General features: G+C 40.8%; 1 protein-coding gene across 1 annotated transcript in view; it reads left to right on the top strand.

The window, feature by feature from the left end:
- oca2 (oculocutaneous albinism II) overlaps positions 1 to 20328 on the top strand; it is a 509488-nt gene that overhangs the window by 108615 nt on the left and 380545 nt on the right. The window contains exon 4 of the mRNA XM_073041884.1: positions 11196 to 11387. Coding sequence (XP_072897985.1) covers positions 11196 to 11387 — 192 coding nt within the window. The remainder of the gene's footprint in view (positions 1 to 11195; positions 11388 to 20328) is intronic.

Genomic DNA, 20328 nt, shown 5'->3' with positions numbered 1-20328 from the left:
AATTCAGATGTATCAGTCTTACAGTGGAGTAACGGGTATTAGAGGCATGAGAAAAGAGCTGATTGGAAAGGAACACTAGCAGGGATAATGGTGGAACAGCAATGGCTGGAATTCCTGGGAGAAATTCAGAAGGTGCAGGGTATATACACATCTCAAGGAGGAAGAAATATTCTAAAGGCAGCTAACAGGAGAAGTCAAAGGTAACATAAAAGCAAAAGAGAGGGCATATAATAAGCAAACATTAGTGGGAAGTTAAAGGATTGCGAAACTTTTACAAACCAACAAAAGGCAACTAATCAATCATAAAGAAGGAAAAGATGGAATACGGAAGTAATCCAGCCAATTATATTTAACAGGATACCAAAAGTTTCTTCAGATATATTGAGTGTAAAAGAGAGGTGAGGATAGATATTGGACTTCTGGAAAATAATGTTTGGAGAGGTAGTCATGGGGGAATAGGGAAATGGCACACAACTGAATAAGTATTTTATGGAAGACATTTGAAGTATGCCAGAAGTTCGAGAGTGTCAGGGAAGAGAGAGAGGCAGAAGAAAGGAAATTATAGGCCAGTTAGTCTGACCTTGGAAGTTGGGAAGATGTTGGAGTTGATAAGGATGTGGTTTCAGGAAACTTGGAGGCACATGATAAAATAGACCATAGTCAGCATGGTTTCCTTTAGGGACAATCATACCTGACAAATCTGTTGGAATTCTTTGAGGAAATAAAAAGCAGGAAAGACAAAGGAGAATTGGTGACTGGTGGATGCTGAGTACTTGAATTTTCAGAATGCCTTTGACAAGTTGCCACACATGAGGCTGCTTAACACGTTAAGAGCCCATGGTATTATAGGAAAGATATTGGCATGGATAGATCAGTGGCTAATTGGAAAGAGGCAAAGAGGGAATAAAAGGAGCCTTTTCTGGTTGGCTGCCAGTGACTAGGGGTGTTCTACAGGGGTCTGTGTTGGGACTGCTTCTTTTCATATTATATATCAATGATTTGGAGATCGGCTTTGTAGCCAAGTTTGCGGATGCTATGGAAATAGGTGGAGGGGCAGGTAGTTTTGAGGAAGTAGAGAGGCTACAGAAGGTTAGACAGATTAGGGGAATGGGCAAATATATGGAAGATGGAATACAATGTGGGAAGTGTATGGTTATGCATTTTGGTATAAGAAGTAAAAGCGTAGACTATTTTCTAAGTGGAGAGAAAGTTCAAAAATCTGAGGCGCAAAAGAATTTGGGAGTCGCTAAAGATTAATTTGCAGGTTGAGTCTGGGGTGAGGAAGGCAAATGCAATGTTGGCATTATTTTGAGAGTAGAATGTAAAAGCAGGACTGTAATGAGACTTTATAAAGCACAAGTGAGGCCTCACTTGGAGTATTGTGAGCAGTTTTGGGCCCCTTATCTAAGAAAGGATGTGCTTACACTGGAGAGTGTTCAAAGGAGGTTCACTAAAATGATTCTGGGGTTGAAAGGCTTGTCATATGAAGAGCATTTGATGGCTCTGGGCTTGTACTCACTGGAATTCAGAAGAATAAGGGGTGACCTCATTGAAATTTATCGAATGTTTAAAGGCCTCAACAGAGTAGATGTGGAGAGTATGCTTCCTGTGGTGAACTCTAAGAGCAGAGAACACAGCCTCAGAATTGAAAGGGCGTCCTTTTAGAATGGAGGTGAGGAGGAATTTCTTTAGCCAGAGAGTGGTGCATCTGTGGAACTTGTTGCACAGGTGGCTGTGGAAGCCAAGTCATTGGATATATTTAAGGCAGAGGTTGATAGATTCTTGATTAGTCAGGACATGAAGGGATACAAGGAGAAGGCAGGAGATCAGGGCTAAGAAATAAATGGATCAGCAGATTTGAAGAAATGGCCAAGCAGATTTGCTGGGAGCCAAATGGCTTAATTCTGCTCCTATACCTTATGGTCTTATAATCTTACTTCATGAACGTAAAATATTAACTTTATTCCTCTTTCAACACAGATGCTGATTGACCTTTTGAGTGCTTTTAGCATTTTCTGTTTTTTCTTTCACACTGGGGCAGTGTAAGGCCTGGGAGTCTTTTTAACTCATCAGACATAGATGGATGTGGTATAGGATATTATATACCATGTGATTTGGTTGACTTGAAGCATTTTGAATGTGAAAGATAGGAGCCTGATCAGGAGAGGATTGGAAGATTGGCAGAGGCACAACGCTTGGCATCATAACTGTGGAAGGAATTTTGTGGTGGTAGTTTTATGGAGAGGAAATTCATCTAAGTCAAGTTGGACATCATAAGATAGGCCACAGTGACTTCTTTACTTTATTCACCACTAACTGAAGAGGGTATAGAACTTAGGTGGAATTCCAACACAGCTTGGTTCTGTAACCCTGAAGCCTTTGATTGGAACATCCTTCCATTTTCAGTATATCCTTAACATAGGTCACGTTCCTTTCTGTTAGCTTCCCATTGTGATGTTTGAACTATTCAAATTGTTATGACAAAGATTTATACATTTACAATAGTTTATTCTCCTTTTATATTATGTGGAGGCATATTCCAGAGCGTATCCATTAACACTTATTAACATTTGCAGAGAAAGAGAATACTTTTTTTTCTTCTTCTAGAGTGTCTGCTTTCCTTGAATTCCATTAATTATTGGCACATAATTGTACTTTGCTGTAGCTTCTAACTGCAGTGGAAGTCCAAAAGTAATCCTGCTTTTTAGCTCAGGAAATGAATTACACAATGAACTTGTGTCAGTTGTTAATAAGCAGTACTCCCACTCAATAAATCTTTGTTAAGGCATGGATTAATTCATAGGAATGAAAATAGCTTTACCTTAAGAATAAAGTTCGAATCTGTTACAGATATTAACATATCTTTCTGTTGCCTAGTGTCTTTCTTATTGCAGAAGATGACATTTCAAAGCAAGTTATTATAGAGTCATAGTCATATTGCACGGAAACAGACCCTTTGGCCCAAATGGACTATGCTGACCCAGCTCCCTGTGTCTGGTCCATTTTCCTCTAAACCTTTCCAATCCATGTACCTGTTCAAGTGTCTTATTATGAGAAACATTTTACTTTACTTTGAGTGAGTGAAGATTTGCACAGGAATCAGATTGTGCAATGCGTAACTTAACACCACAAGGTTCACGTACTTAGTTGGGTAAGGCTGAAAGATACAAACTCTCATTATCTACTTAGAACTACCAAACTTTGTTTTTTTGGGACAAAATAACAAGTATTAAAACACGTATCTAGCAGTTCACGGACTCCTCTTACTGCAGCACACCTCCTACTCACTCTGTGGCGCTGTTTGCAACCAGCCTATTGGTGACCCCCCCCCCCAACCGCTCTACTTTTATACCCATTACACTGATATAAAATACTGCTCTAGGTGGAGACCAATACATTATCACTAGCTCTAGCTACTGAACCAGAACCAATCATCACTTGTCACCACTCTTCATGAGTCCTGCCTCTGTCTTCAAAGTTCAAAGTTAATTTGTTATTGAGGTACATATATGTCACCATATACAACCCTGAGATTCATTTTCTTGTGGGCATACACAATAGATCTATAGAATAATAACCATAACAGAATCAATGAAAGACTGCCCAACTTGGGCAACCATCCAGAAGGCAAAAGACAACAAACTGTGCAAACACAAAAAGAAAGAAGAAATAATAATAATAATAATAAACAAATAAGCAATAAATATTGAGAACATGAGATGAAGAGTCCTTGGAAATGAGTCCATTGGCTGTGGGAATATTTCAATGATGGGGCAAATTAGGTAGAGTGAAGTTACTGCCTTTGTTTCAAGAACATGATGACTGAGGGGTAATAACTGTTCCTGAACCTGGTGATGTGAGTCCAAAGCTCCTGTACCTTCTTCCTGATGGCAGCAATGACAAGAGAGTAATATCCTGAGTGGTGGGGGTCCCTGATGATGGATGCTGCTTTCCTGCGACAGAGTTTCATGTAGATGTGCTCAATGGGAGGGATTATTGGAACTGACTGTCATGGTCTCACTGTTGTATTCCAACTTCTGTGCATTCTCACAGTTGCCAAATTGTATTCCCACAGTTGTAATCAAAGCTTCTGCAGCTAGTCCAAGGCTGCTGTGGTGGTGAATGCATTTGACAAACACAAAGATAAACCCTTTACAATACACAATGCCATGTTAGTGTGTGCCTTGTTATACGAATTTGGTGGCAGTGTGGACCAGTGTGGACTTGATCGGCTTAGTACAATTCTTCTAGGACCTATCTCACAGACTTCAGTGAGATCTGGACAGGCCATTGGTTATTAGAAAAATATTATGCAGAGAGATGATCCACTGTGTGATAAAGGACATGAGGTGCACAGAATAAAATCAGAAAATGCTGGAACTACCCCAGTAGGTTAAGTAGTATCAATTGGGAGGGAACAGAGTAAATGTTTGACTCAGGGCCTTTCACTGCAGCTGGAATATTGAGAAAGCAGCTGTGCTTTGAGACCCAGAGAGAGTGAGTGTTAGGTTTTGTAACTTCAAACCATTAAACTAACTGAAAGGAAGACATGGAAGTCTGAACTGTGAATCTACCTTTGTGTTTACTTTAAGCAAGGCATCACGTATCATGTGGTAGCGTGATGACGTATACAGTTCATGTATTTATACACACAGCACATAAAGAATTAAGTGAACAAGAGTGTTTAATCAAACAATATTACTGAAATATTAAATACTTGAAGCTGGCCGGTGGTGTAGTAGCAACGCAAGGTGAGTGGTCCAGGTTTCGAATCCAGTCGGCTCCTTGCACGCTCTCCACCCACGCTGGGTTGAGCATCGAGTTAGCAACTCGGCCTCGTAAAAAAACCCAAATGCTAAAGAAACAGCAAAGTTGCTGTCTGATGCGCTGCAAGGTGCGAAGCAGGAAAACAACCACAATTAAATCCGAAACAGTGAGGAGTGGAGAGAAGCAAATCACGTACCAGTGATAGGATATTGGTGAAAGGAACACGTTGAAGTGTAGAGGCAAAGCTGCCTCTGTGGAGAGAGAAAATAGGGCTACTTGAAACTGTTAAATTCATTATCGAGACTCGAGGGTTGCAACTTTCTGGGCGGCAGATGAGAAGCTGTTCCCTGAGCTTAGCTTGGGCATGATTTGAGCAATATTGTGGATGGGAGAGGGGTAAGTCACAGTGGGAGTGGGGTGGAACATTTAAGTGACAGGGATCTAGAGGCTCAGAGTCATCCTGCTGGACTGAATGGAAGCGCTTTGCAAATCTGTCACCCAATCTGTGTATAGTTTTACCAGTTGAATACACTAAAATGTACTGGATGTATTGACCTGTGCAATAATTGGAAATATCACTGTAAGCACAAGCAATACCCAGAGAGGTAAATTCAACGATCACAGAGTGCAATCTATATTAAAATAAGTTATTGAATAAAAGTAGGTCAAAGAAAAAGTGGAAGGCTGAGGAATGCATCATTTTCATCATGGCATAAAATATTTAATTATCTTGTTATCACAAGAAATTAAGTCTGAGTAATTTTCCTTTTATTTTGTAGCCTTGGTTAAGATCAGCAGCCTTGGAAGCTGAATACATTTTCTTATCTCTGTCGAACTCACCATAAATGCTAAACATATATCCAGGAGCAAAGTTGATAGGAATTGGAGTTTAATGTTGTGGGACTGCTGGTGCATGAACATTATAGTCGATTTCAGATATTATTTCATTGGCGTGTGTTTAAGCTCACTAATAGAATTTCATTGCATATTACAGTATATTTGTACAGATATATGACTTCTAGGTTAATATGAATGCAATAATAGCTAGCACAAGATGATTAAAATTAAATAACATTAGCTATTTCATGTGCATTTAGTAGTTAAATCCAGTCTGATGTGATTGAGACTATTGGAAGTTATTCTTTGCTGGGTTAGATAACAGAACGAAGCTGTGATCAAGCAGTTCAGTTTTTCTAAGGTGGGTGTGAAGGTCCTGAGGTGGTGAAGGAAGAGAAATCCAAGACCCATCAAAAAACCTGTGGGCTTAAAGAGAGCTGATAGGTAGAAATATGCTGGAGATCCAGCAACTTATTGATAATGAAGATACATATGGTTTCTTCAGGTCTGGCAAAGTTTCAAAAATAAATTTATTATCAAGGTGTATATACTATCTTGAGATTCATTTCCTTGCAGGCTTTTACAGGAAAATAAAGAAATATAATAGTATTTATGAAAAGCTCTAAATAACAAAGACTGATGAACAACTAGTGCGCAAAAGAAGACAAATTGTGCAAATAATAGAAATAAATAATACCGAGAAGAGGAGTTGTAGAATCCTTGAAAGTGAGTCTGTTGTTGTGGTGAGTGAGGTTATCCACACCAGTTCTGAAGCCTGATGGTTGTAGGGTAATAACTGTTCCTGAATCTGGTGGTGTGGTACCCAAGGCTCCTGCATGATGATAGTGAGAAGAGAGCGTGGCCTCGATTGTGGGTGCCCTTGATGAAGGATGCTGTTTTCCTGTGGCAGCACTCCTTGTAAATGTGTTCAATAATGGGGAGGGCTTTGCCTGTGATGGACTGGCTGTATCCACCACTTTTTGTAGACTTTCCAATATCACGATGATGTATGGCTAAACATTCAAGGATTCATCCTACAGAGAGCCAAGAACAGTGAAGAGCTCACCAAAATCAGAGAGGCATTCAGTGCCCAGAGGAAGGAATACTCCAAAATATCACCAAATTAAACTCTGTCTCTGACATCACTGTCCTTCACGCCATGCTACAGCATTCTACCTGCTAGCCTTGGTTCAGCATGTGTTTGAAAAAGCGATACAGCTACTGAGAAACAGACTTTGTATTTGAATGGCATATTTCAAGATCTTGTTGTGTCTCAAAGTACTTTACAATATTGAAAAACATTTGATTTGTTCCTAATGTTGAACCGTGACAGTCGATTTATGTGTGGGATGGTGCCTTAGACACTTATGCAATAAGTGACCAGATTATCGTTTTTAGTGATGTGGGTTGGGAATTAAATGTTGGTCAGCACACTGCGGAGAAGCTCGATTTGGGATTTGCTGCTAACTATATCAGTCTTGCAAGCTGCAAATGAAAGCTATATCAACAACGGTGATGTGAAAGAACAGCCAGCCGTGAGCCTGCAAGTTCAGCAATCTAAATTTCTGCTGGCATATTCAATCCTTAGTAATGTGTGATTCCCTGTAGGATTAAACAGGATGGAAAAGCTTATAGCCGTAGCTGGATAAAAATGAATCAAAGATAATAATGGATGATCATGCTGTTGAATCATTAGATGTTCTTAAATGCTTCTTAAATGTTGCTCAGGTTAATGTTCTGATTCCTCATAAATCTAGAAAAGGGAAAAATATTTCTGGAGTTTAGGCAGGTATATAACACTATGTAGAGCCAGTCCAACTTGGGTGCGACAAAACCTTGTGTAAATTAAATGTATGCATAATTGTAATTTTATTAAGTGACTAAGAGAGATTGGCTGCAATAGCAAAATGTCTGGGATTTTCTATTGAATATTGAAAGACACAAATACAGTGGATATGGAGAGGATATTTCTTTTAATTGGAAAGTCTTGGACCAGAGGCCATAGCCTCAGAATAGAGGGTTGTCTCTTTAGAACAGAGATGAAGAGGAATTTTTTCAGCCAAAGGGTGGTGAATCTGTGGAATTCATTGCCACAGATGGTTGTGGAGTCATTGGGTGTATTTAAGGCACAGATTGATAGGTTTTTAATTAGTCGGTGTCAAAGGTTATGGGGAGAAGGCAGGATTATAAGGAGAGAGAGCAGGAGAGGTAATGTTAACCCACTCTTCCATCTTCTGTGTGGTAATCTTGCTGAAATCTTTAGGAGATTTTTAAATATTATTTTCATTTGTCATCTGTACATTGAACATACATATGCCATTTGCATCAAGTCAAATCAGTGAGAATTGTGCAAGTGTCTCCATGCTTCTGGCACAAACATAGCGTGCCTACAACTTGCCTTCCCTAACCATATGTCTTTGGAATGTGGGAGGAAAGCAGAGCATCCGGAGGAAACCCACGTGGCCACAGGGAGAATGTACAAGCTCTTTACAAAATGTTGTTTTGAATAGCTGCAATTTTGAGAGAATTATATGGAAGAAGAGGGAAGTTTGATTGCAGTCTGATGCAATCTTTGTAGCTGATATTAACACTCTTAATTCCTCTGACATTGTAACATCCCAGTATAGGCTACTTCTCTCAAAAAGACACTTGCATTGCAGGAAAGTGGATGATCAACAAACAAAAATGACTTCTGCTGATTAAAGTGTCAAAACCATTATTTTTTATGCTGCTGCAATTTGTGTCTATACATTTTGACTTGTTTTAAATATTGACAATTCCTTCCCCCCCCCTCCCCCCAGCTGCAGATACAGTCCTCCTTGTTCCTCCAGCAGATTGTTCTTCAGCATCTGCAGTCTTTGTCAGCATCTTATGTCTCCTGTGTTTGGATTATCATTGGAACATAAGAAAAATCTCACTTAACGGTCCAATCATACAACAGACACAGCTATTTAAACTTTGGGTATTGAAAAGAGTGGGGAATAAAAAATCATCCACTGTTCTTCCCGCTATGTGGGATTAGTTGGACTCTCTTTCCAAAATTCATTTCCTGTCAGATGTCAGAAGGGGCATTTAATATGTATTTGCTTTCATGCCGTGTCTTTAGAGCTACAAGAGGTGACAAATTCCTACCCTACCCCCTTTTGGAAGGTTATAATACATCACAGAAAGAGAGAACTGAGTGACAGAAACCCAACTGATTCCTATTTGTAGACATTTCTGTTCTTGATTGTACAAGCAAGCTGGATAAACTCAGCAGGTCAGGCAGCATCCGTTGAAACAAGCAGTCAACGGATGTTGCCCGATCTGCTGAGTTCATCCAGCTTGTTTGTACGTGTTGATTTGACCACAGCATCTGCAGTGTACTTTGTGTTTTCTGTTCTGGATTGGTTTGGATTCAAATGGAGACTCTAAGAGTTGAATCCGGAGAATTTCGAACAGTCCCTTTGGCCAACAATGTTGTGCCAAACCAACTAAAAAGCAAATCAAAGGCACATGAACACTAATCATTCCTACCTACACAATGTCAATATCCCTTCATCTTTCATACATCCATGTGCCTATCCAAACATCTCTCAAAAGCCTCTAATGTATTTGTCTCTACCATCATACCAGGCAGAGCATTCCAGGCAAATCCACCACTCTCTGAGTAAAAAAACTTACCCCTCACATCCCCTTTGAACCTACCCCCTGCCAATCTCAATACATGCCCTCTGGTATTTGTGTATTAGGAATATGCTGCGGAGTTAGAAATATGTTATTGGCTCGAAGGATACAATGGGCAGGTAAGACATTGGTTTGAACAGAATGTAGGAAGAATTTGTCAGAGAGGGCCAAATGTTGATAATGTCCACTTGAGATATTAAACTATTCCAGTAGATACCTCCTCATGTTGAATGCAGAAGGGGTCTACTGGCGGAAGAGGAATGGGAAGCATCATGGTGCACCTACATACCATAAACCATCACCTCTTCTTCTGTCTAGCATGGTTTAAACTGGAAAACCAAAGAATCTAATTTCATGAAATTCAGGGGTGGCATTACTAAAAATCTTACATTGATTAAGATTTCAATGATAGATGCTTTTTACCTTTTTAAAGAAAACTGCCAGTGGAAACAGTTGAAGTAGGTACAATAACAACATTTATTTATTGATTTATTTTTATTTCCAGATACAGCTCAATAACTGGTCCTCCTAGCCTAACAGGCCTGTGCTGCCTAATTACACCCATGTCGCCAATTAACGTATTAAACCACACATCTTTGGCATGTGGGACAAAACAGGAGCACCCAAAGGAAACCCGTTTAGTCACAGGGAGAGCGTACAAACTCCTTACAGGCAGCAGTGGGATTTGAACCCAGGTTGCTGGCACTGAAATGGCATTACGCTAGCAGCTACACTACCGTGCCACCTTTAAAGTCGACACAGTCGTGTAGTGGTTAGAATAGCACTTCACAGTATCAACAATCTGGGTTCAATTCCCACCGCTGTCTGTAAGGAGTTTGTACATTCTCACTGTGACCATGTGAGTTTCCTTTGGGTGATCTGGCTTACTCCCACAGTCCAAAGACATACCGGTTGGTAGATCAATTGGTCATTGTAAATTGTCCTGTGACTAGGCTAAAGTTAAATCGGTGGTTGTTGGTGGTGTGGCTCGAAGGGGCGAAAGAGTCTATTCCGGCTTGTATCTCAATAAATAAATAAAAGATTTCTTTCTTTCTTTCTTTAGAAATACAGCACGGTAACAGGTTCTTCTGGCCCAATGAGCCGATGAAACCCAATGGCACCCATGTGACCAACTAATCCACTAACCTTTGCATCTTTGGAATGTGAGAGGAAATTGAAGTTCATAAAGGAAACCCACATGGCATGGGCAGAGCGTACAAACTCCTTACAGACAGCAGGACTGAACCTGGCTCGCTGGCATTGCAATAGTGTTATGCTAACTGCTATGATACCGTGCCACCAGTTGGACAGGTACACGGGTTGGAAAGGTTCAGAAGGTTATGGGCCAAAGGCTGCTAAATGGGCCATCTTGGTCAGCATGGACCAGTTGGGCTGAAAGACGTGTTTCCATGTTGTATAACACTATGATTCTAAAGCCGGATTGAAATCCAAAGTCAAAAGAGATAACATGAATTTTGTGCATCTCAAGTAAACAAACAAAATGGATGTTACCTTCATTTCAGCCCTCTCTAGCCCTTTACCTTTCCTGCCCACCCGGCTTCACCTATTGCCATCTAGCTATCCTCGTTCCTCTCCCTCCCCCACACCTTTTAACTCTGATGCCTTCCCCTGTCCTTTCCAGTCCTGAAGAAGGGTCGCAACCAGAAACGTTGACTGTACACTCATTTCCATAGATGCTGCCTGACCTGCTGAGTTCCTCCAGCATTTTGTGTGTGCCTAGTGCCTGTTAAAATTTCTCATGTTTATAAATGTTACATGGTTGTGCTCTCTGTCAATTTTACATCTGTGTAGCTGGTTGAACACCTCTCCCAGAACGTGCATGTTGTCCTGGATGTATTTTGCAATGTCAGTCATTCTGTTGCTTTTTGAAGAGACTTGGTTATAAGGCAGTTTCTTTTTTGCAGGAGAAGCTACTCGACACTTCATGAAAGGGATTACTCGGCTCCTGATGAATCATGGGAGTACAGTTCAAGCGAGCTGGAACGCAGGGGCCGACTTGGGAGTGAAGTTGGCTGGCTTTCTGCATCTAATTCCGTTGAGAAGTGTGACATTCTGGACAGTCTTCATCTCAATTTCAAGCTTCCCAGCAAACTTAGGTAACTGGCATCCTGTTGTTATATTGCATTTTATTAATAGATTTCCACCAATAATTTGTTTTTGCACCTTCCCTGCCCTCACTATTTTCCACCTCTCCTTCCTAAAGGCTTGTTCAATGCAATTCCACAGGAATAAATTACAGGTTACATTTCCCAGACAAACATTGTTTAAGTTGTAGCTGGATGGTGACAAATTCCGTTCCCTTGATGTCTCCTGCATTCCTCGACCTTCCTTCTATCCAAGGTTATATCAGCTCATTGGAAGCTTGGCAGGCTATTAACCAAGAGCGCAGGTTCCAGCCTCACTCTCTCCACTGTCAGGTCTGCCAATTTCTGCCTCATATTTCTATTAAAAGTTTTATTCAGGCTTTTTGACTTTTAAATATGGCATTTCTAAGGCTAACCTGGGTGGTTTTCTCACTCAGTGTTTGTCTGAAAATTTCATACATCCATTGACCTATTCTCACCAATGACCTCCATGTCACACCAACTTAGCTACATTGACTCAGTTTCAACATCTTCATGTTTGTTATCAGTCCTTTGTGGCATAGCCTTTTTCTATCCCTCTACCTTTCTGATCTAAAACCATTCCAGGTGCCGCCTCCTCCCCTCCAGTTTTGGGCACGTACATTCTTCATATTCGTCCCACCCAATATGGCAAATGCACATTCATACTCTTTGTCCTTAAGCTCTGGAATTCCATCATTAATTTCCTATGGCACCCTATGCCTCCTTTACATCAGTTTAAACTGGCCTCATTGACCAGGTTTTGATGACCTGTGGTTTGATGCTGAATTTTCTATGGTAATGCTCCTGTGAATGCAATAGTACAATTATGGTGCTGAATTCACACAGTGGTCACTTTACTAGCTACCTCCTGAACCTAATAAAGTGGCTCTGAGTGTATGTTTGTGGTCTTCTGCTGCTGTAGCCCATCCACTTCAGAATTCGATGTATTGTGCATTCAGAGATGCTCTTCTGCACACCACCGTTGTAACATGTGATTATTTGAATTACTGTTGCCTTCTTGTCAGCTTGATCCAGTCTGGCTGTTCTCCTCTGATCTCTCTCATTAAAAAGGTGCTTTCTCTCAAAGAAATGCTGCATACTGTATGTTTTTTTTTTGTTTTTCACACCATTCTCTGTAAACTCTACAGAACATGAAAATCCCAGGTACGGTATATGGTTATAGCACAGTTACAGATTAGCATGTATGGTGTTGTGGTCATCACTGAGTCATGGCTGAAAGAAGATTATATTTAGGTGCCTAACGTCCAAGAATACACATTGTATAGACTGAAGGTGTGGTGTGGCTCTGTTGGTAAAAGATGAAATCAAATCATTAGAAAGAAGTGACATAGTGTCTGAAGGTGTTGAATCAATTTGGATAGAGCTAAGGAACTGCAAGGGTGAAGTGGCTCTGATGGGAGTTATGTACAGACCCCCAAACAGCAGTGAAGATGTGATTTACAAATCACAATGGGAGATAGAAAATGCATGCCAAAAGGACAATGTTACAATAGTCACAGAAGATTTCAACGTGCAGGAAGATTGGGAAAATCTGCTTAGTGCTGGAACCCAAGAATGGGTATTTCTAGAATGCCTACGTGATGGTTTTTGGTTTGGGAATGTAGAGTAAGTCTTTGTAGGCACACACTCATCCACACAAGATTTAATGAGGTCAATAACAACAGCAGCATACTCATCCAGATTTGAAGATAAATCCCTGAATACAGTCCAAAACACTGATTCAAAGCAGTCCTGTAAGTGCTTCTGTGCTTCTCTTGTCCAGACCTTCTTGGTCCTCACTACTGGTGCTGCAGTCTTCAGTCTGCTTATACTCAGGGAGTAGAAGTACAGCCAGGTGATCAGGCTTCCCGAAGTGAGGGCGTGGAATAGCACGGTAGGCATTCTTGATGGTGGTGTAACAGTGGTCCAGTGTGTTGTTTCCTCTGGTATTGCAAATGATCTCTTGATGATAATTGCTTAGTGATTTTTTTCAGACTGGCCTGGTTAAAATCTCCCAAAATGATGGTGAAGGCGTTAGGGTTTTCTGTTTCATGCATGTTGATCCCATTGCTCAGATCATCTAAAGCCTGATTGACATTGGCCTGAGGTGGAATGTATACTGCTACCAAAATGATCCTGGAAATCTCTGGATTGGATGTTGTGCAATGAGGATGAGTTGATTAGAGAGCTTAAGGTAAAAGAACCCTTAGGGAAAGTGATCATAATATGATCAAGTTCACCTGAAATTTGAGAATGAGAAGCTAAAGTCTGATGTGTCCGTATTACAGTGGAGTAAAGGGAATTACAGAGGCATGAGAGAGGTGCTAGCTGAAATTGATTGGAAAAGTACACTGGCAGGGAGCAATGGCTGGAAATTCTGGAAGCAATTCGGAAGATATAGGACATACACACCCCAAAGAGGAAGAAGTATTTTAAAGGCAGGAGGACACAACCATGGCCAACAAGAGAAATCAAAGCCAACATAAAAGCCATAGAGAGGGCATATAATAGAGCAAAAATTAGTGGGAGGTTAGAAGATTGGGAAGTTTTTAAAACCAACAGATGGTAATTAAAAGAGTCATTAAGAATGAAAAGATGGAATATGGTAGTAAGCTAAATATGGTACCAAAATTTTCTTCAGATACATAAGGTGTAAAAGAGAGGCGAGTGGATATTGGACCACTGGAAAACAATGCTGAGAGGTAGTAATGAGGGACAAGGAAATCGTGAACCGAACTGAATAAGAATTTTGCATTAGTCTTCAGTGTGTAATACATTAGCAGAATGGTGGAAGTTCTGAAGTGTCGGGTCAGAAGTGCGTGAAGTTGCCATTAATAGGGCAAAGGTTCTTGGGAAACTGAAAGGTCTGAAGGTAGATAAGTCACCTGGACCAGATGGTGTACATCTCAGGGTGGCTGAAGAGATTGTGAAAGCATTAGTAATAATCTTTCAAGCACCACTAGATTCTAGAATGATTCCTGAAGAATAGGAAATTGCAATGTCACACCACTCTTCAAGAAGGGAGAGGGGCAGAAGAAAGGAGACTATAGTCCAGTTGGTTTGACCTCAGTCGTTGGGAAGATGTTGAAGTTAACTGTTAAGATGTGTTTCAGGGAACTCAGAGGCACATCATAAAATAGGCCACAGTCAGCATGGTTTCCTTAAGGGAAAATCTTGACAAATCTGTTGGAATTCTTTGAAGAAATAACAAACAGGAAAGACAAAGGATAATCATTTGATGTTATGTACTTGGATTTTCAGAAGGCCTTTGACAAGGTGCCACACATGAAGCTGCTTATCAAGCAATGAACTCATGATATTACAGGAAAGATTATAGCTTGGATAAAGCAATGGCTGACTAGCAGGAGGCAAAGAGTAAGAATAAAGGGAGCCTCTTCTGGTTGGCTGCTGGTGACAAGTGGTGTTTCAGGGTGGTCTGTGTTGGGACCACTTCTTTTTATGTTATGTGTCAGTGTCTTGGATGATGGAATTGTTAGTCTTGTTGCAAAGTTTGTGGATGATATGAAAATAGGTGGAGGGGCAGGTAGCTTTGAGGAAGTAGAGAGGCTACAGAAGGACTTAAGACAGAATTGGAGAATGGCCAAAGATGTGCAGATGAAATGCAGTGTCAGGAAGGTGTATGGTCATGCTCTTTGGTAGAGACTATTTTCTAAATGGAGAGAAAATTCAAAAATCTGAGGCATAAAGAGATTTTGGAGTCCTTATGCAAGATTCGCTAAAGGTTAATTTAAAGGTTGAGTCCGTGGTGGAGATGGCAAATGCAATGTTAGCATTCATTTCAAGAGGACAAGTATACAAAAGCAAGGATGTAATGTTGGGGCTTTATAAAGCACTGGTGAGGCCTCAATTGGAGTATTGTGAGCAGTTTTGAAGGGAGAGGGTTTAAAGGAGGTTCATCAAAATGATTCCTGGATTGAATGGCTTGTCATATGAAGAGTGTTTGATGGTCAGTATTCACTGGAATTCAGAAGAATGGAGGGGGGATCTTATTGAAATCTATTGAAAGTTGAAAGGCCCTGATAGAGTGGATGTACAGAGGATATTTCCTCCGGTGGGAGAGTCTAGGACCACATAGGTGGGCATCCTTTCAGAACAGCAAAGAAGAGGAATTTCTTTTGCCAGAGAACGGTGAATTTGTGGAATTCATTACCACAGGCAGCTGTGGAAGCCAAGTCTTAAGGCAGAGGTTGATAGATTCTTGATTGGTCAGGGCATAAAGGATATAGGAGGGGCGAAGGCAGGAGATTGGAGCTGAGGGGGAAAATGGAACAGCCAACATGAAATGGCAGAGCAGACTTGATGGGCCAAATGACCTAATTCTGCTCCTATATCTTATGGACTTATGGTCTTATCAGCAGTTTCTGAAATACTCAATCCACCTTGTCTGGCACCAATAATCTTTCTGTGGTCAAAGTCACTTTGATCACATTTCTTCCACATTTTGATGTTTGATCTGAACCACAAATGAACCTCTTGCTGATGTCTGCACTCAAAAATATTTCTGATTCTGCCATTTGTATTCCATTAGTAGGGAAGTCTAGGATCTGAAGACCCAGCTTTGGAATAAAGGGTTGTCCCTTTAAAACTGAGATGAGGAATCAGAATCAGGATTATCATCACTAGCATATGTTATGAAATCTGTTGCTTTGCAGCAGCAGTGCAATGCAATAAATAAGATATACTATAAATTATAATAAGAAATATATATTAAAGTAATAAACCAGTGGTGCAAAAAGAAAGCAAAAATAGTGAGGTAATGTTCATAAGTTCATGGCTTGTTTAGAAATCTGATGGTGGAGTGGAAGAATTCCTGAAATGTTCAATGTGTATCTTCAGGCTCCTGTACTTCTCCCTGATGGTAGAAATGTGAAGGTGGCATGTTCTGGGTGGTGGGGGTCCTTAATAATGGATGCTGACTTTTTGAAGATGTCCTTGATGTTGGGTAGGCTAGTTTGTGGTCATGGACTGATTTCCTCTAACAGGTCATCAGGCAGTAATAAATTGCTATAGTAGTGCTTGGTTGTTTTCTCTCCAGGGTCAAAAGGTAGCAAAACTGGTTAGTGAGACACTAATACAACTTGGGGTGTCAGAGTTCAGAGTTCAATTCTGGCGCTGTCTGTAAGGAGTTTGTATGTTCTCCCCTTAAACTGAATGGACTTATTCCAGGTGCTTTGGTTTCCTCCCACAGTCCAAGGACTTTTTCTGGCTTCTAGTCCTGATGAAGGGTCTCCAGCTAAAACAGTGACTGTTCATTCCCTTCTATAGGTGCTGCTTGACCTACTGAGTTCCTTCAGGATTTTGTGTGTGTTAATTAGCTAACTTGCTACTTTTTGCATGTGAACAATTGATTTCAAGTTCTGCAGTTTATAACACTGCTGGGTTATCTTCAGCCTCAATTAATTATTCAGTCCTTTAAGCTGGTCTATCATATTATACCATGGGACCATAAAATGTAGAAACAGAATTAGGTCATTCACCACTCAATCATGGCTGGGCTGACTTTTTCCTCACCCCCAGTCTCATGGTAATCTTTAATCCCCTTACCAATCAAGAACCTTACTAATCTTTGCCTTAAATACACACAATGATTTGGCCCCGCCATCTTTCTGTGGTAACGAATTCCACAGATTCACCATCCTCTGACAGAAGGGATCCCTCTTCATCTTAGTTCTACCTACCTGCATCCGGAATATAGCCCTCCCTATCCCTCCCATCCGTATACCTTTCCAAAATGTTCTTAAACGTTGAAATTGAGCTTGCATGCACCACTTGCATTCAATTATTTTGTGTTTTATATTTGTAATTATATCACTTTGTGGAGATCTGTTTTCACTTTGACACAAAAGAGTCTTTTTCTGTTGATCAGTGTCAAAAAAAACCAAATTAAATCCACCGTGATTCCATGTTGTAAAACAATAAAACATGAAAACTTCTAAGGGGATGGGGGGGGGGGGGTGAATACTTTATATAGAGACTGTAGGAAGGAAGGGTTAGATGAATCTTAGGTTAAAAGGCTGTCACAACATCATGAGCTGAAGAGCCTGTACTATGCTGTTTTTTAAGGTGGCAGAAATGGGTAATCAAAAGTGAGAGTGTCTGGGTGATATGCGTAGCTCTTCCTTAATAAGTAACGTATTAATCAATGATTTCACTGCACTAAATTGCACGGTTACATCCATTCATGTGTGCATAGCGCTCGGAATGTTCTATTATGTCGCTGCACCACAGTGAAAGTGCAGCTTTAATGAGAAGAATTCTGGATGGGGAAGATAAGAAATTGCTTATTACCTTGCCCGTCCTGCTGTGATCATTGAATTCCTTTCAACACAGTGTTGCTCCCCTCAGGGGAAAGAATGTAACGCTCAGCTCTAGTACCTCACTGCCTTTTTAAAGGGATGAGTAATAGTCCTATTTGACCTTTTCCTGTTGTTACCCTGTGCTATTCTCTTCCCAGTTCATGCCGACCACGCACCATCGAACGTTACTTGATGCTGATGATCCTGCTGCCGACGTGATTCTCAAACTATGTTTAAAAGACTGGTAAACCACTCACTGAAGTCATCTCAAAGTCACTTGACTGAAACCAGTCACTGCACGCAGAGAGCACTGTATTAGGGACATCTGCTTGTTAATGCACATATTGAATCAGCTAATCATGCGGCAGCAATTCCATGCATAAAAGCATGCAGGCATGGTCAAGAGGTTCAGCTGTAGTTCAGACCAAACATCAGAATGGGGGAAGAAATGTGATCTATGTGACTTTGACCGTGGAGTGATTGTTGGTGCCAGATGGATTGATTTGAGCAACTCAGAAACTGCTGATCTTCTGGAATTTTAATGCACACCAGTCTCTGGAGTTTAGAGAAAACGGTATGAAAAACAAACAAAAACGTCCAGAGAGTGGCAGTTCTGTAGGTGAAAGTGCCTTGTTAATGAGAGAGGTCAGAGGAGAATGACCAGACTGCTTCAAGCTGACGGGAAGGCCAAGTAATTCAAATAACAGTGGTATGTGTAAGAGCATCTCTGAATGCACAATACGTTGAACATCGAAGTGTACAGGCTACAGAAGCAGAAGACCATGAACATACACTCAGTTCCATTTTATTACATAGAGGAGGTATCTAATTAAAGTGGTCACTGAGTGTAAATTCATCATTATGTTGAAAATTTGATGCTGAAATCTGAAGGCTGTACTATATTTGAAAAGTTTATACTGCAGTTTATTTGCAAACTAGTTAATTAGGCTAATTTTCCACACAGCCAGTGCCATTGGCTTCTCCAAAGTGTGTGCAGGTGAGATGAGCCAGGAATCTTTTGTCACGTCTGCTTCTCTGAGCAGAAACATTGCCAGAGGAAGTTCTTGTTCCAACTCTTTTTCTACTGGCCGTCCCCCTTCTCCCTACAGTCCGGATGAAGGGGCTGGACCCGAAATATTGACTATTTTTTTCCCTCCAAAGATGTCATCTGACCTGCTGAATTCCTCCAGCACTCTGCGTGTTGTACCTTTTTCCAGCATCTGTAGCCTTTTCTGTTACCACAGGAAATATTGCCTTTTACAAGGGTTTAATCGTTAAATCGAGTATTTAACTCGATTTGTTATTTAACTCGAGTCTTTGGACTGTGGGAGGAAACTGGAACACCTGAAGAAAACTCACACATCCCCAGGGAGGACGTACAGACTCCTTACAGATGACGCCAGGTTTGAGCTCTAAACTCCAATCCCCCGAGCGTAATAGCACCACACTAGCCCCGACCCTACCATGCTATTGAGGAAGTCGTATAGTTGTGTAACAAAACCAGAAAATGCTGGAGAGTTCAGATTCCGACTTATTTGTCATGCGTACAGCGAAATGCGTCGTTGATGTGTTAACAGCCAATAGAGCGAAGGATGAGCCCGGGGCAGCCCGTGAGTGTCACCACACATTCTGTCATCAACAGAGCATTCCGCAAAAATTCTGCAGAACAGCACAAGCAGCAACAACAACAACAAAACAAAATATCAATGGCAAAACAATCAGCAAATCGGGCAGCATCTGCGGAAAGAGAAATGGTCAATGTGTCATTTCTCCTTCCGCAGATGCTGTCTAACCTGCCGTGTCTTTGCAGCATTTTCTGTTCTTGTTTTAGATTTCTGGTATCTGCAGCTTTTAAAAAAATTCTTTGGTACATTATCTGTGCCTCTCATAAGCTTACTGATAAACAATCGGCATCTTCCTACCAGGGTTGAACTATCTCATACCAAAAGGCATGAGTTTAATATGAGGGGGGGAATGTTTAAAAGAGATGTTGGGGCAAGTATTTATACAGTGAGTGATAGATGCCTCAAATACTCTGCCAGGAGTGGTGGTGGAGGCAGATAAGATGGAGTCTCTTTAGACAGGCACGTGGGTATGCAGAAAATGTCGGGATATGGATAATATGTAGGTAGAATGGATTAGACCATAAGACCATCAGAATTGGGCCATTTGACCCATCAAGTCTGTTCCATCATTTCATCATGGCTGATTCATTTTCCTCTCAGCCCCAATCTCGTCCCTTGTTGTCATTACATTAGCTTAGTTATTTTTGGCACAGCATTTGGCAGTGAAAGGCCCTGTCCTGTGCTGTACTGTTCTATGTTCTGCGGTGTCGTCCCTGATCAGAGTTCCTTCAAGATGGGAGAAAAGTTATATAGGTTAGTTTCTCAGTCAACTGCCTTCAACTAGCAGAGAGGATTTCCCTGTGTCTTCTAAGTTGGAAAAAATTGCTGAATGTTAGAATTAAGCAACTTTTGCTCCCCTGGGGAAAATATCAGCTAAAGAAGTGTCACCACCTTTTTCATTTTTTCTTTTTTTTTGCTGTTGGTTGTGACAAAAAAGCTATGTTAGTAATGCGTAATCTAAGAGGCGGTGATGAAGTGCTGACTGAGTAC

The sequence above is a fragment of the Hemitrygon akajei genome, chromosome 4 (assembly GCF_048418815.1).
Source record: "Hemitrygon akajei chromosome 4, sHemAka1.3, whole genome shotgun sequence".
In the NCBI taxonomy this organism is placed as follows: Eukaryota; Metazoa; Chordata; class Chondrichthyes; order Myliobatiformes; family Dasyatidae; genus Hemitrygon; species Hemitrygon akajei.
Note: the sequence above shows the minus strand (reverse complement) of the source record. Positions and strands in the feature narration are given on the sequence as shown.